This window comes from Carassius carassius, chromosome 13, assembly GCF_963082965.1.
Source record: "Carassius carassius chromosome 13, fCarCar2.1, whole genome shotgun sequence".
Taxonomy (NCBI): Eukaryota; Metazoa; Chordata; class Actinopteri; order Cypriniformes; family Cyprinidae; genus Carassius; species Carassius carassius.
In genome coordinates, this window is record NC_081767.1 from 22,398,640 (window position 1) to 22,415,867 (window position 17,228).

At 36.2% G+C, this 17,228-nt stretch overlaps 1 protein-coding gene across 3 annotated transcripts in view; it reads right to left on the bottom strand.

Annotated features, from left to right (window-relative positions):
- LOC132156102 (guanine nucleotide-binding protein G(o) subunit alpha) overlaps positions 1–17,228 on the bottom strand; it is a 99,644-nt gene that overhangs the window by 9,897 nt on the left and 72,519 nt on the right. Inside the window, exons 4-8 of one of the 3 annotated variants that reach the window (XM_059564960.1) lie at positions 11,531–11,691; positions 6,119–6,247; positions 4,990–5,119; positions 1,509–1,662; positions 273–542 (exon numbers count right to left, since the gene is read on the bottom strand). In XM_059564960.1, the coding sequence (XP_059420943.1) occupies positions 355–542; positions 1,509–1,662; positions 4,990–5,119; positions 6,119–6,247; positions 11,531–11,691 (762 nt within the window). In that variant the 3' untranslated portion in view covers positions 273–354. Of the gene's footprint in view, positions 1–272; positions 543–1,508; positions 1,663–4,989; positions 5,120–6,118; positions 6,248–11,530; positions 11,692–17,228 lie in introns of those variants that run through there. The other 2 variants (XM_059564961.1, XM_059564959.1) reach the window with 2 other exon arrangements.

The window sequence follows — 17,228 nt, forward strand, 5'->3', positions numbered from 1 at the left end:
ACAGAAATAAGTGGGAAGTAGTGGACCAATTTGGCACCAATTTTTACTCAAAGTATCTCCTGACCTCTCTCTAACACATCAGGAACATGTCAAGAAGGACATTCAAAGCACATTTGTAACAAATGTACCAAATTTAATAGTTGAGTTCAGACCTACGCTTTAAATTTACCACATAAATTAAAGAACAGCTCTGTGAGAATTTTCAAAGATTTGAGTTAGTTCTCACCTTAAGGCCATCACTGATGGACACAACTGGAGCCGTTTAAAAGTATAAAACAAAGACAAAATGTCACATATCTGACAACAGTTGCCACTGTATTTAGGGGTTGTGAAAGAGCTGGGTATCACTGAAGGTTAGTAGAGGCCAGTGAAGCGCAGGTTGTTACCGATGATGACATCGGTGACAGCGTCGAAGACAAACTGAATGTTGTCTGTGTCTGTAGCACAGGTGATGTGAGAGTAGATCTCCTTGTCGACCGACTTGATCTTACTCTCGTACCGGGACTGAATGTAGCCCACCGCTTCCATGAACGTGTCTGAACCTGCAGCACAGGATGAGTCAGGTAAGGATGGAAAAGCAGCAGATGAATAAAGAAAGAATAATAAAAAAGAGAATAAAAATATAAAACTGAACACTTTCAAATAAAAAAATAAATAATAATAAAAAAGGTTTGCACATATTATATTATTATTATTATTATTATTTTTACAAAGTAATAAAAACATTTTTTTAATATTATGGAATATTAATATTATTATAAAAATTAATATTATTAATATGACTGAATACCTTGTACTAATTTTTTAGCTCTCTGAAATAAAGTGCAGAAGTCTATACGATCCCTTTTATTAAAATAACTGATTTTGCAGATATGTCAGAAAAAAAAGTATGCCCTTGAAAAAAAAGAGTCATGCTTACTTTTAACTAACACAGATAAAATACATAACAGTTCTCATTCAAAGCCATCAAAATGTCAGACAGCAGAAAAAAATTGTGAATTTTTTTTTTGGGGCAATTTATCCCACTAAGATAAATTTCCTCAGGGAGCAGAAATTTCTTTAGGCAATTTTTCTATGACTACAGTTACTCAGCACATTCTCAGAAAACTTCTTTCTGTCTCTCAAACTTATTTGTGATTTTTTTGTACAGCCTGTCTTCCATATATCATTCAGTATAATGGGTGAGGAAATGTTTAAGAGCAGCTATGGAGGAAGACGAAAAGCTCAGAGCTACAAAATAAAAATGAGCAGGGAAAATAGCAAGTGACTGTTTTGGCTGTTTTCCTCTCAGTGCTGGAGAATACAGAAATGCAAGCTGTCCAGATTAGGGGTGTGAATCCATCCGAAAGGAATCACATAACAGGATGGTTCTTTTCCTGAATATTTATTGTGCTAATTGGCATCTGGAGAGAATGTCTTTCTTCAATCCTTGCCTCAATTATTTTGTCTTTTCATCCTATCTGTCCTTTCTTCCTTTGCTCGTATTACTTAACGCCAGAGTAGTTTACCTGTATACTCTGGGAAGCAGATACTTAAGGGAGATTTCTTAATTTTCTCCTCAAATATGTCCTTCTTGTTGAGAAAGAGAATGATGGAGGTGTTTGAGAACCATTTGCTGTTGCAGATGCTGTCAAACAGCTTCAAGGACTCGTGCATGCGGTTCTGCAGAAAGAAAAATAAGACATCAGCATCATTTACAGATATTCATCCACAAACACACAGACTTAAACATTTACTCAGCTATAAATGGGGACATACTTACTCTCTCTCTCTCTCTCTCTCTCTCTCTCTCTCTCTCTCTCTCTCTCTCTCTCTCTCTCTATCTCTCTCTCTCTCTCTCTCTCTCTCTCTATATATATATATATATATATATATATATATATATATATATATATATATATTCTTAAACAAGCATAATCCCACCTTTAAAATAGATCTCTTAGCATTTTTAAAATAAAACATATACAATAAAATGAATTATTATAGCTATCTAAACCCACATACACACACTCACTCTCAGGCACTCTTATCCACACACACACACACACACACATTCAGGTGCAATCACACTTTGAGTGCAAAATTAGAATATTAAGTGAGACTTGAGCAGAAAAACAGGAAGAGCCAGAAAAGTAAACTAAATATATTCTGCTTAATCTGTTACCTAAGAAATGAATAACTTATATCATCATGATGGTCTACAAAGAATCTCATGTTAATTATAATGGGGAAACAATAAAGATATATACTGTCCTTATTTTCATATGCAATTAATAAATTATTATTCTGCTCATTATTCATATAAACATGTCATCTGAATGATCATGAATTCAGAGCTGGAAGCAGTGACGCTCTCTTTGATGTGTCTGATCATTTTAAGAGGAACCTGGAAAGAATGAGGTCAGCCGATCACCTAACCCAGCAACAACCAATAAAAAAAAAGGATTTGAAAAGAACTAGCAATGCATATAGAATATCTGATATAATTTCATGAAATCTAGCATATATCAGAAACAAGCACACAAGCAAACACTTAAAGGGGTAGTTCACCAAAACATGAAAATCCTGTAGGATTTTTAACTGATTTTGTCCATATAATGAAAGTCCAAAACAACATTTGACACACTGACTTTAATTGTATAAATGCATTGAAAAATAAATTGGTGTAAGATTTACTTAAAAACTAATTTCACTTAAATAATATCAGTAAATTTCACCAATAAGAACAAGTGTGATAAAATTATGTGACATTTTTAAATACAAAGACTAAAATTGTATATTCTTGTAAAACATGCTCCAATAATCCTTCTATACCAATCTTATTCACACATTAGATAAATATAAATTTTATTTTTAACTATATATATATACATACTTAGTGTGTAGAGAATTCCATTGAAATGATAACAGAATTTTCATTTTTGGCTGATCTATCCCTTTAATTTACAGCAAGTTAAAGCACAACATAAAGCCTACTGCTTCCAGGTTTTTGTAGTATGTACTTCAACTGAGGTTGGTAATGATAATTTCATACCTGTGGAAGGGCCATCTGTAGAGCTGGACTGGATTGTTTAGCAATTGGTTAGAGAAGAAAGCCGATGGCGAGAGATGACAGAAGAGCAGCTGAGATGTTTTGAAGGAGAGACGCAGATGCAGAGGTGGCCGCTGGAGGCCACAGGAGCAGCCGAGCGGAACCGGACATGCACCAGAACCCAACACTTCACCACTTCACTCACATTTCCCACCCCCAGATACCACTGCTGTTGATACTCACATATGCTCACAGACTCACACGTACTGTACAAACATACACACTTGAATGCTAAACTATAGTGGAGCAATGCAGAATCGGTCCATGTCACAAATGAGGAAAAGAACAGTTCTATACAGATGGTCAACTCTAAGGAACGCACAGTGTTTGAAGGAAATAAATGCATGTTTGTTTTGAAATGGAGGAGGAAAGGCCACAGGTTGCACAGAAGAGAAGGTCGGGACAGAATGTCAGACAGTAAATGCGTAAACACTGATAGAGCGCTGAATGTATGAGCACTGACAGGAGACACATACAGAAAGTGTGTATTCACAGGATCTGTATGTTTATCTCTGTCCATTTGTTTTGCCAGGACTTTCTTACAAAATAATAGAATCTGTCTTCGTTTTTTTATTGCTTCCATTGATCAGGTGAATATGGACATCTGAGATTTGCTGTATTTATGGGCGGCCATGTTTCTAGCTATAAAAGCCATCCTATGTCCAAAAAGCTTCACCGTAAATCCCTCTGATATTGTAAAAAATCTCGGAGTTTGTCAAGAGAGTGTGTCTGGATAGATCAGAGGCCTGTGTCACACACAGACGTCCAAACATGACTAATCACACATGCCATGATTCAACTGGCACGGTCACAGAATCAAACAATAGCATCGGGACATTAATAATTATTTTCTTTTTTTCTTTTAAAGGACACTGTAAAATACATTTAAATACTTAACTTAAAATACATTTGCTTGGCTTTTTTTTTGTGTGTGTGTGTGTGTGTGTGTGTGTGTGTGTGTGTGTGTTGAACTTGTATACTAAATTATTTTAAGTAAACAATCACAGTTACAAGTCGTCATAATTCATGATTAGCCTATTTAATGTTTAAATAACGTTTAATAATTTCTCAAACTAAGCATTTTTATTGCACTGTCAACTTAATTGCTTTTGTTTCCTTAATTTAGTTTAAACTGCTATATTTAATATTTATGTGTATTTTATCTCATGTTGTAAGAAATGGGCATGGTGAGCAAAGTGCTTGTGGTGTTAAACTAATTTTCTAATTAACTAATTTTCAAACATTTTCAACCATGTTATTCATTCATGGCCCAGTGGGAACCCCAGCACTTTGAGAAACAATTATGCATGCAGCTAGTTAACACGGGATAAGCATTTAGAACACAACATGAACGTTTGTTTGAATAGCAATTAAAAAAATTAAGTATTATTTTTTCACTATTATTTACTATTTCTAAGAATTTTACAGTATGCACACGATGACACATACATCACAAGCATTACTTAATGTGTCGATTAATGTGGGAGTTCACAATGGAGGCTGATTTATCAACAGCACTGACCTTAAAAATGTTTAAAAACCAGCTAAACAAAAAGATTCTCTAGCCCTTTTTAATTATAAGGCTGTGAATGATCACACAGCACTCTATGATCATTTTCAATTGAATGGCAACATAATTGCAATTACAGTGTTCAACAGTGGATGAAGATCATATAGTCTGCATCGCGTAGTTACAGTAACTCTCTTAAAGCATGGCAAAACATGTTGAAATACCCGTCATTTTTTGTTAGTGTGTTGAGTGTGCACACTTGAGTGTATAAACACAGCCGCTGAGTGTGCACGTGCAATTGAGTCACACATTGTGTGTGTAAGAGCATAAGCATACAGTAGATGTGCATGTTTGTGTCTCTCCGTGTGAGTGTGCATTTAGTGCTCACCGTGGTCTCGTCTTCATGGAGCACCTGGTCGTATCCACTCAGAGCCACACAGAAGATAATGGCGGTCACGTCCTCAAAGCAGTGGATCCATTTCTTCCTCTCTGACCTCTGACCTCCCACATCAAACAGCCTGAGTGGACACAACTCAACATGAGCTCACCTCACAATAATGCACTCCATCACACAAGCAATATACACTACCGTTTAAAAGTTTGGGGTCAGTACAATTTAAATACTTTTATTCAGCAAGGACACATTAAATGGATCAAAAGTTAGACAGTAAAGACATTTATAATGTTCCGAAAGATTTCAAATAAATGCTGTTCATCAAAGAATCCTGAAAAAACTATCACAGTTTGCACAAAAATATTAAGCAAGAAAAAAAGTTTTCATTAAAAAAAAAAAATTATTCCAGAGCAAATCAGTATACTTGATTTAAGAAAGATTATAGGAATACCGAAGACTTAAATAATGGCTGCTGAAAATTCAACTGCCATCTCAGAGAAAAAATTTCATTTGAATAAATATTAAAACTAAAACATTTATTTTAAATGATAAATGCAGAGCAGATTTGTGAGCATGAAATTGTGACATATATGACTATACTAACATGAGACTATTATATGATTATGCTTTAGTAACCCCTAAATCTTAAATCTGCAATGATTTTTCCTCAATATTATTAGTGGATATGCCATTCAGATGGTAGCTGTCCACTGAGGTCCTGCCCTTTTCTGCGGAAATGGTAGCTTCTGCTGTATCAGTATGGCTTCAGAATAATGGAAGCAAATCTGTCTGTCTAACCCAGATCAACACTTTCATTTTTGTCTTCTGCTTTCACATGCTATCAGCCGAGAGAGTAAAAAAAAAAACCTGTGAATGATGAGACGATATGAAGTAAGATGAAGTCTGTGTTTGGAGATATTCATCTGTCTTCATCTTGGTCTATAACCACTCCAGTTGTAATGAGAGTTAAAAACACTTTTTGCTACATATAGCAGATCAGACTTATTTTCATCTGAAACGTGGCCTGATTATGAATCAAGAATGAGTGAAAATAATAACTGTAGTACTCTAAAAATACACGCCGTACATTCAGATGTATCATTTCTGTGCCAGTCAGTCTCACCTGAAGTGCAGGTTCTTGAAGGTGAAGTGGGTTTCTACAATCCCGGTGGTCTTCACTCGAGTTCGCAGAATGTCCTGCTCTGTGGGCTGGTAGTCTGGAGCACCAATCCGATCTAAACTGTCTAAGTAACTGGAGGAAGAAAGAAGGAATGTCTGTTAGGACCCACTGTTTTCCACAGAATCTTAGCAACTGTCATTCACATGAAGTAGAAAAGTCTCTTTGCAGATACTAGTAGCTTTTCAACCAAGGAAATTCATGTGTTGTTGTTTATATTTCTGAATACATAAAACATCTCTCAAAAGATTGTTTGTGAATTCACTAAATAATGCTGTATTTCAGCACATATTTTAAATATACATTGGACTTGTTATAGCTTGCACTAAAAACTGCTTTTCATATTACAGTGTCAATAAATTAGATGAGAGTCCATCTTACTAAAGCCACAACTTTAGACACAGAAAGTAATTCAGACTATAAGACATAAAGTATAAGTCAAAATAAAACATGAAACATCCTTCTTGTGCCACTCACAGCTGACACACAAATACACATGCTGTCCTCTTCAAAAGGCAATGGTGATGCAAGCAGACAGGGAGGACTGAGCCTGCATTTCAACAATGTGTGATGCATATTCTCCAAGGCTGTGGATGTCATTTATCTTTCAGATGAAAGAAACTATGTGTGCTTCCAAATTGGATGCCAGTTGAATTGAAATTTGAGTACCACAAGATTCCGAAACATCCATCAAAGTCTTTGACTGGTAATACTGGTAGACAGTAGACAGATGATTACATCAAAATGCAATTGTCCAAATAAATAAATACATACATAAGAGAAATAATACAGGAAGTGAGATCAAGGTCTATGACATGTGAGGTCCAAAAGTCTCCAAAGACCAATGGGAAGATCTGGGAACCAGAATCTATGTTAATCCCAGAAACAAATCAAAAGTTAAAACAAACCTTAAAACTAGGTCATTAATTACATAATGACAGATAGACATATGTATTTTGCATGTATTTCTCTTCCCGTGGTTCACCACACTGACTCTAGGGGGTACTGTTGCTGTGACTGTAACATGCAAAATTGTATTAATGTTTAATAGTGGCACTTTTGGTTTGCAGAATCGCTTAGTGGCACTTAACTCAAGTCTGCCTGACACAGTACGAACTTAAGAACTTAAGTATGAATGATCTCATAGGGCACAATCTCAAATGGGACATCACTTGAACTGCACTAATAAGTATAACCATCAACTGACATTATCTCTGCTCTTTGATATTGTTAGTGGTACCTTACTCTCTCTGTGGGGCACCTTCCTTTGTGACCTGTATCTGTTGGCTCTGCATGCATTCCTCTCAGCATATTTTGTCTATTAACAAATAGCCGATTTAACATGGCTAGACAGCAACTGTCCACAATGGCCTGATAAAATCACTATAAGCAGTGGTAATCTTTCACTATATTTCATAGTTCAGAGACAGGTGAAGAGCTTGGGAAGGACAATAGTCTGAAATTGTTCATGAAGTACAATATTTGGCATACACAAACTAAACTATGGCATGGTGAGCATAAGATAATTCATTTAAAAACATTTTTTTATATAAAATAGTAGTTACACCCACATTAATATTTGTGTGAATGTCCCAAAATGATATATGTTTTAAATTCATGACTGTTTAGTTGGCCGTAGGTGCAGAAAATACACACATTAAAGAAGTCTGCATGTGCACATTTTGCTATTTGCAGTAGTGCTAATGTTTTTATCTCCTATGCACTCAATGCCCTGTGTTCTGTAGCTGTATGTACTATTATAAATCTTTTGTATATATGTTAACACTCCTTGTGGACTTCCCTCCGTCATTTAAGGCCTAATGGACATGCGGGCAGGGTTGTGCTGTAGGGTTTCTTCACTTCTCTCTCTCCTTTTAGTATGGGAAACTCGTACATCTCTACCACTCAGGCTGCTTGCCAGCTCTGCCCTTCCCCCTTCATACACCATTTTTCTTTCTTTCTCCCTCCACCCTCCCTCTGTTTCCTGCTGCTGCTTGAGTGCTCTGCCTGGCAACACCTCTCAGCGGTCTGCCCACTGTCTGCTGCTCCTCATCATGGAGAGAGAGACAGAAAGATGTGCAGGAAAAAGAACTACAGGGCATTGGAGAGATCGTAGACACATTTATTATGGTAACAAAAAGGTCTGAAATTCTGGGTGCTGCAAGAATCTTACAATGAGCCAATTCACTGATTCATAAGGAAATTGTAGTTCAGGGAATATAATATGTAATATGGAATGTCTGAGAAATAATGGATATGTGACCTCTGGAAATGCTATACTGTTGCTTAAAGGGATAGTTCAGCCAAAAATGAAAACTTTACTCACCCTAACTCACCTTTATGATTTTCTTACCTCTGTGGAACACTAAAAAATAATATTGAATGGACATTACACACACACAGAAAATATTTGATGATAACAGAATTTTCATTTTTGCTTGAATGATCCCTTTAGGTATTTTAACTGTCTAATACACTCAGTAAGTAACAGTAAAACTATTATACTATATATACAGACAAGTTTTGGTAGCCATAGATATCTTTAACGGGGGAACAAAAACTTTATTAGCAACTCTCGTTGGTGAGAAATGTTTTTGACAATGACAAATAACCTAGTTGCTAGGATACAAGTAATTTTGATTGTGACAGTAATTCAGTAAAAATACAATATCAGACCCCAAAAAAACTAGGAATAAGTGAAACTTCCTACATCTTCTAAAGGGAAAGCCACTGAAGACTTTAATAAGAACATAGAGATTTCCAATTTTTGCTCTGAAAATGTCAAGAATGAAGGTGCTAAACTGAACACAATGTAGATATGAAGTTTCAGTTCAGGCCAGCACTTCCGCAAGAGATTATGACTTATGATCAAAAAGCACCAGAATTCTGACATGTCTCATATAATCAGAAATGGAACATGCTTCTTGTAAATTCTGTGATTCTACTAATTACTGAAGAAATGAAATTTAAAGACCTGCAACTGAAAAGAAGAAGTAAAAGAGAAAAATAAAACTGATCAGGAACAAAGCTGAGAGGACAAGAGGAACAACTGTAGAAGTGGGAAATGATTGCAGTGTGGAAGGGGAGGAGCTGTTATAAGGATGGACAGGAGTGGATACACTCATCTATGGCACCATAAAGTGGGCAGAATCAGAGTTGCATAGAGGGTGGTGAGTGTGGGAGAAGGAGAGAGGAAGGACAGAAATAGTGGAATAAGTTCAGATAATGATAAAAGTTTCCCGGAGAACAAATAATTATGAAGGCCATTCTGAAATGTTTCCTGATATTCAAGTGACAGTTCAATGAACCCTTGGGGAGAAGAAAGACAAGCCTACAGTCTAAAGACATGTGGAAGCCAATATGCCATACATTGTAAACCACCGGTATGGCTAAACAGCCCAAAGGAAATGATCTCAAATCTATCCTCAACTACTTTCTTTACAGTCAGTGATTGATGTAAAAGAATAGCTTAAGGCTGGAATACACTATACGACTTTTGCCCCCATTTTTAGTTTGGATAAGTCGACTCTAGTTGGCGAAAGTCAGAGCCGGTCCACAGATTAGAGTTGACAGATTTCATAGAAAATCGTGTGTATGCTTCTGACTATGATTCCACCCAGTTGGAGCATATCAAACATGTTTAATATTTTCAGCCGATTTTAGAACACATATTGTTTTCATTTGTCACGTGTCTCCTAGCAACAAGGTACATGTTTGTAGTGATTGGAAGGAGTTTAACGTCTGGTAGTGTATGATCCTCAGTCATTTAGTGCATGATGACTATTTACAAAGGCAGTAAGTGTATGATGCCTAATGTTTTAAGTTGTGTAGTGTATTCCAGCCTTTAGACCTACAAGTTGTACCTGTCAAGCTGGCCATGTCTTTAGTGTAAATACACACACACACACACACACACACAAATAAAAGCTAAGATACATAAACACAGGTGTATACAGCAATGTTTTCTGTGCTCAGTGCAGCTACTAAATCTAGATTAAAACTACACAGAAAAATATTTTACACAAATATGTTTGCAGTTTGCAGTCAGAATTAATTGTGACTGGATAAAAAGACTGGGCACTGCAAAATATTTCTACTTTCAATTAGAACACACACAAACACACATAAACATACAGTGCCGCCAATATTAAAATATATTATGTAAAAGTGTCTACTATGAAATAAAACTGGACTAAATGAGTTATCCAAGTCAAGACAGTAAGCAAACTATATGAATGAATGTATTCTATGAATGGAGATGGCATTTTCATGTAAATGTGTGTGTGCGCATCTATACAGTACACATTGTCTATTAAAATTTAATTCTTCTTCTAGAATTACAGCTTTTCACATATTGGCAAGGTTATTAAAAAAAAATACTACAATTCATATACATATATAAATCTATCAAAAAGTAAATGTCAGTCAGCCATATTTTGGTCAGTCTACTTCAGCTCCTAACAGCACTCTTTCACAAATATATTAGAGTTGTGATGGTGAGGAAATTTAGCCTATATATAAAACATAGAACTTTTATTAACAAAACAAATAAAAATACACTATGCTAAAGGGCAGGCTATGCCTAATATAAAATAACAAATAACTTACATAAAGTTTAAATAGGTATACAAAACTGGAAATAGATCGTAAGATTAAATATACTGTACTTGTACCATTTGATATTTCTGTTTTCTTACACCTGAACTTGATGAAATACCACTGGCTACTGTTTGTCTTACTGATAACTGAACAAAAGGCTGAAAGTTGGTGATGTTTATATGCAAATAATGAAGAAGAAAAACGTCTCTCCCAGACTTGTCTTGCAAACTCTTTTTTTGGCAATCCTTCCCCTCCCCACATGTGCCTGATAGTAACATAATCTGTGTTGTCAATATGTGAGCAAGTAATTCGTCTTCATCTAAACACCACTTTCCACAAGAAAAGGCTTTTCAAACTATTACAGTAAACCACAACATCTGAAATATAATGCTGACTGAACTGTTTCCATGCTATTATGCACACGCATACACATATAGAACACATACACACACAAACTCGAGACCTTTCATCAGCGCATACTGTAATTGCATCTGTAAATTCCCTTTAGATCGACATTACTTGAGTTCAAGTAATACTTTAAAAGCAACGTGTTCAATCAAGCATTGCAAATAAAGACTATAAATATTATACTGTAAATTTACAGTCCATAAAATATATGCCTGTGGATAGTTCTCTAAAATGAACTGGACTGCAACGTGATAGTCAATGATATAATAAAACCTTGGAATATTTAGGCAGAATGCTCTTAATGAAGCGTAAAAGCACTAATGGCTCTTCCCAGCAGAGGGCTGTACTCACTATTGGGCGGAGTCATTGAGCTGGTACTCGCGGGCACGGCTGAAACACTCCTGAATGCCTGAGTCAGACCACAGGCGGATCATGGCGGACAACAGCTCTGGAGAGTAGGGCTCGGTATCCTCCATACGGCTCACAACATCACAGACCATCTTAGCATCAGCCTGTTAAAGGAATACACACACAGAGAACATCCATCAGTGTGATGAGGAGACTTACAAAGAGAAGTCGTCACAAACTGTCCTTCAAATTGTACCAATTTTGAGATTAGCAATTAAAAGTCTGACATTTAAATATGAACTCATTATTTCAACGACCAAATCATCTCGGCTGTTCTATTTTTTATTTTTTTTTAGCTCAATACTCAGGGTTGTTGACAACGACAATTCAACAAAACAACAATTTCGCAATTTCCAGTGACATGAGCAACAGCAATCATTGGTGATGTGACAAAATAAAGCAGAGTTCAACTTATGCAGAGTTCAACTTATGCAGAGTTCAACTTATGCAAATAAGCAGTGATACACCGTGGGAACTCCTACTAGCAACTGACAGCATTGAGGCTCGTGACCTGTGGCAATTTCTTAACTGTCAGTGTGATTGTGGCTTTATTGTGTCAACAGTTGACTCATCTGTGCCTTTTATATTCATACCAAAGAATTTTAGCAGAAACGTGAGACAAAATTGACTGCTTGGCTGCTTGAATGAAAACTATTTAAAATATACTATTAAGCACATGCTTGCTCACAAAATAGAGGTTTATACTTAAAACATTCATAAAAGGTTTTCTCTTTTTTTATAGGCAAAGAAAAAAAAAGACGATTAACCCTCTGGAGTCTAAGGGTATTTTTGGGGCCTGGAGAAGTTTTGTCATGCCCTGACATTTGTGCTTTTTTCAGTTTCTTATAAATATCTGAATGGGTAAAGTCTAATCTCACTGTAAACAGCACAAACTGGGCTATAATAATATGTAAAATGCATGTATGTACATGATTGTGTTTTTGAGAAAAAAGATATTATGCGTGGTTAGTGAAAAACTAAAAATGTTAAAACACTTGAAAAAGGCAAAAAAACACATAGAGAACATTGGTTCCCGGGACTTTTGAGAACTGGAGCTTGTAGCCTAGAATTTGTTTTTCTAAATTATGTGAAAATCATCTTGTTTACTCCCTTACAGAAAACAATATATTGATTTACATTTTCTAAGACACTTTTTGTTGGTAAAAGTCATATGCGAGTAGGCGTCAACTATTATGAATATCATTGTGATTTACACCTGAGAAGACAAAGGCCTGCATAATGAGCTGCATAATGAGCCATTCAATCATTTGTGCCACTGAGAGGAAGGAGTTACAAGAAAGAATGTGAGAACAAAATAAATCTATATAATTTTATGTTTGTAGTTTATAGTGTAATTTAAGTTCTTTTCGGGGTTATCAGGAGAAAATGACTCAAAACGCGTATCCGCGTTAATCGACTTCAGAGGGTTAAGATTTAATTAATTAAGAATTAAGAAAAATTTCTTCTGAGTTGTAAAAGTTAACCTCTGGGGTCTTGTGATGGGCTATAAGTAAAAAAACAATACTGCATTTAAATGACTGAATGATGCAAGTTTGCATCATACTGCTAGAACAAAATCTTTTATAAAGTCCTCTCAATGAGTTGGCTCTTGCTTCAAGAAAAAAAAACGGTCGGTTATCTTTGCATAACACCTTTATAAAAACTTGTGCAAGGGTAGAATGAGAGAGCATAACAGAAGGAAAGAGATAACAGAACATGCGATTGTTCCAGTACTATCAACTGAACTATCAACTATCAACAAATTATTATAATTATTGAATTTGCTGTTCCTCCTTTACATACAGTCCCTTTATTTGAAAAAAAAAAAAACCTTAAGGGCACACTCAAATGTGTTTGATTTGTAAGATATTGTGAGTCTCAGTTCTAATGGTTACAAAATTAATGTTATCACACATACTACATTTAGATGATAAAGGACCAGATACTATTGTGTTTTAGACAGTAAGGTATCAGAAAGAGAAACTCAAATGAGATCTTTAATGTGCTGAGAATATATTGCATGCCCTCCAACATGAGCCAAAATTGCAAGAAACTGTCATTTAATTAGGAAAAGCCATGACCACCCAATCTGTTCTTGATCCCTTTGTTCATATTCTCAATGGATTCCCGTGTGCTTTCTGTGATTAGCTCTTTTTCTAAAGTGAAATCTGATCTACAGATAGAATACACATTTTATTTGTATTTAATAATAATGTTAAATACAAATATATAAAGTAAATCATACTGAAATTGTCATATTAATTGTGTGTGCATTATTATGTATTATTACTTTTAAATACTAAATCTAAATATATACACATCTAATATATCAATACATAGATAATATATACACACAACATCCTGACTTCCTGTTTCTTGTTCATTCTTCCCTCCCTCTTACTTCATCTGTCCTACTCACCTCCTCTTATGACATCACTGCCTTTTACAAACATCTTTAAAAAGCTTGACAGCAGTAATGACTTCTGAAAAGAGCGTTTAGTTTCTTTTAAAAGGATCACAATCGAGCCTACTACACCAAGAGGCTGGGTTCCGCCGACCTGCAAATCCACAACAGAGATGCAACTACACAAGCCAAAAAAAGAGAGCGTGAGAAATGGACTGCATGAGTGGAGTGAAAAGAAAAGACCCATGTTAAATAGAGAGTCTCTCTCCATTATATGCTGTGAGAAAGAGTAAAGTATTCACACACTAAAAGGAGTGAGATGTGGGGGCCTGGGAATTAAAAAGAGGTAAAGACAACAAAGCATGGATATCGCTAATTAATCCATAATTAATGCAGATGCTATTTTGTGATGTTTTTCTACTTTGAAGATGCAGCTATATTCCTCGCCACTGAGAAAAAAAATGGATGCATCTTCCGTATGACTTGTCAATAGGGACAGATATTGCTGCCATCTCCATGGTGATGCAGCGGGGGCAGCATCAGCAGCAGGAGGCATTATGATTGGCTAATCCTCTCTTTCCTTCTCCCCCAGTGAGTTTGACCTTTGAGAGCAAGTCCTCTGAACTCAGCATGACTGAACCTTCTGGAGTCCTTATAACAAACACACACACATCATACTGTATTTAATCCTAATAGATGCTTCTGATTTTAATTTTTTTTTTACAAATTAAAAATGAATTTAGTAATAATTTAGTGAAACAAAATGTATTATTAATGGTTATATGTAGTCTAATAATCTACAAGAATAAAGAACTGCAGGTTAGAGCTTCACAACACAACATGAACCAGAGGATTACCTTAACTTTACCCCTACCGGGGAATTATAGCACATCAAACTGGTGTCCACAGGCTCTTTGAGCCTTTATAATGGCAAATGCCTCAGTCCCAAAGCTGGAGGATTGCAATGAAAACATTTTAACATATTTGCCATGAATTTTTCTTATGATTAAAAACAGCAAGAATAAAGCTGACAGATTCAGCAGGCACGCACCTGTTTACTTTCTCTCTTTCTTGCAGGTGGGTCTGTCTGTAATGTCACAACACCGGTCATGCCTCTCATTCTTCATTTGCTCTTTCTATCTCTGTTTTATTTTTTATTTTTTTTATTTTTTTTTTTTTTTGTTGTTTTGATTTTTATTTGTTTGTTTTTATTTGTGGGGGGGGTATGGCACTAATGGAGCATGTGATTGCATACTGAATTTAGATCAGACTCACAGAGACACATAATAGCTATTCATTATGGCCTTCGCACAGACTAAAAAGAATGGACCAATCTTCATCAGCATTCATTTATTAGAGGAAACAGCGTGATGAGAGATCTCAACACGCTGTTGATTTGAATCCCAGATCAGTCAGTAGCCCAGCGTGATGGACAGTATCCTTACAGACATCCTGAAGCTGCACCTGGTTTGAGCAGTTATTGTATTGTAAGTTATTGTAAAAGTGACATAACTACGCACTGTAAACCCACAATAGTCATTTTATAGAAAATGCTGAATTCCTCAGAATATCATAACGTTTAACTACCTCATGACGTTACACACGAAAAAACGAAAACGAAATTTAGAACCTCTAACCGACGTAATTTTCCCATGTCGGTTATTTCGATTATTTCCTGTTAATACTTCCCCCTTAAAAGCGTGTGTAACCACATGATTCTGCCAGTCAGTGGCATAAAAGCAAAACACGGAGGTGAACGCAGGTTCAACACATAGTGATGGTGCGCGAGCGGTGAGCCTTGAGTCTTCACTAAACTTTGTCAGTTGTATTTGTTTTATGGTTTGGACGTTCAAGCGATTAGACGATCGGATGTGTATTATTATATCGAGCTACCATGTTCATGCAGCTGCATTGTGGCACGAAAACTCATAGCTGTGAAGATCGCGAGCACAGAGGAACACAGTTGTCAGCGCTGTCCTGTGATTTATTATTAAAGTAGCTTAGAATCTCAAACCTTATTATAGCATATTTTTCTACTTTTGAAGCAACTAGGCTATTTACAACCCCCAGCTTCACAATAATATAGAGATGGTATGACTAATTCACACACGCAATCACTCGTACTGGTACTGTTTACCTTTAATATTTATTTATCTCTTACAACGAGCAATAATATGTAAGAAATGTTACGAACAGATAAAATAACTGCTGATAGTGAGCTATGATCGTTGTTTCAATAGGAAAAAATATCCCACCTTTAATAGTCGATCTCAAGCGTCTGGTTGAGGCCAGTCTAAAAAGACGCTCAGGACAGTTGACAGAACGCTGCTGCGTGTCGACACGAAAGCGCATCATTTTACGTGTTATTAAGCCTTGCCACTTGCAAATGTAACCATTCAAAAGACTTTAAAGCATTCAAACACAAGACACGGAAAAGCTGAACTGAGCAGCTGGTTACTCGCGCACTGTGTTCGGTGCGCACGTGAAGAGAGAGCCGCGTCTCACAGACAGCAACACTGAACCGACCTCTCATTTGAAAAGTTCTCCTTTAAGGTACTCCTGCACCTCAACGAACAAAAACAAATCGCAGTTTAAACAAACAGAAAAGGATGTGTAAGAGCCCACTTCAGCACCGTGGTGTTCTGGTGTTCAGGCTCACGCAGAGAGAGTCGTCTCAAAACACTTGAACACCGAATTTGTCTGTTTTTGCTCTTGTACCGACAAATACATAAAAAATATGTGAAAATACCCGTCTTGGATAGTATGTTCGAAAAAACTGTCAGTTATGTCTTAAGTTAAAGTAAACAGTTGAGAAAAAAATCGTATGTGTATTATATTGGATGCATTCATTGTCTCTTAAAGTGACCGCGCCTAATAGGACTTGGGCGACGTGTTGCATTCTGGGACGTGGCGGGCATGTTGATGAACAAATAAACAGAACGAACTGATACAACCTGAGCCGGGGCCCCGCAAGCCCCAACTATGGCCCTGTTTACAGTACAAACCTTGTAAGTGAACTATGAGGGCAAAAAAAAAAAAAACAGAAACAAAATAATCGTTCATTAATCGTAATCGAGGTAAAGTGTTCAGTTAATCGAGGTTTTGACTTTAGGCCATAATCGTCCAGCCCTAGGTAATTGCATGCTGGCAATGAAGTCCCTTCAGATAGCCGAGCACACACATTCACTACCATAATGGATGTGCTTTAATTAGAAAACAGGATTGCGATAAATACAG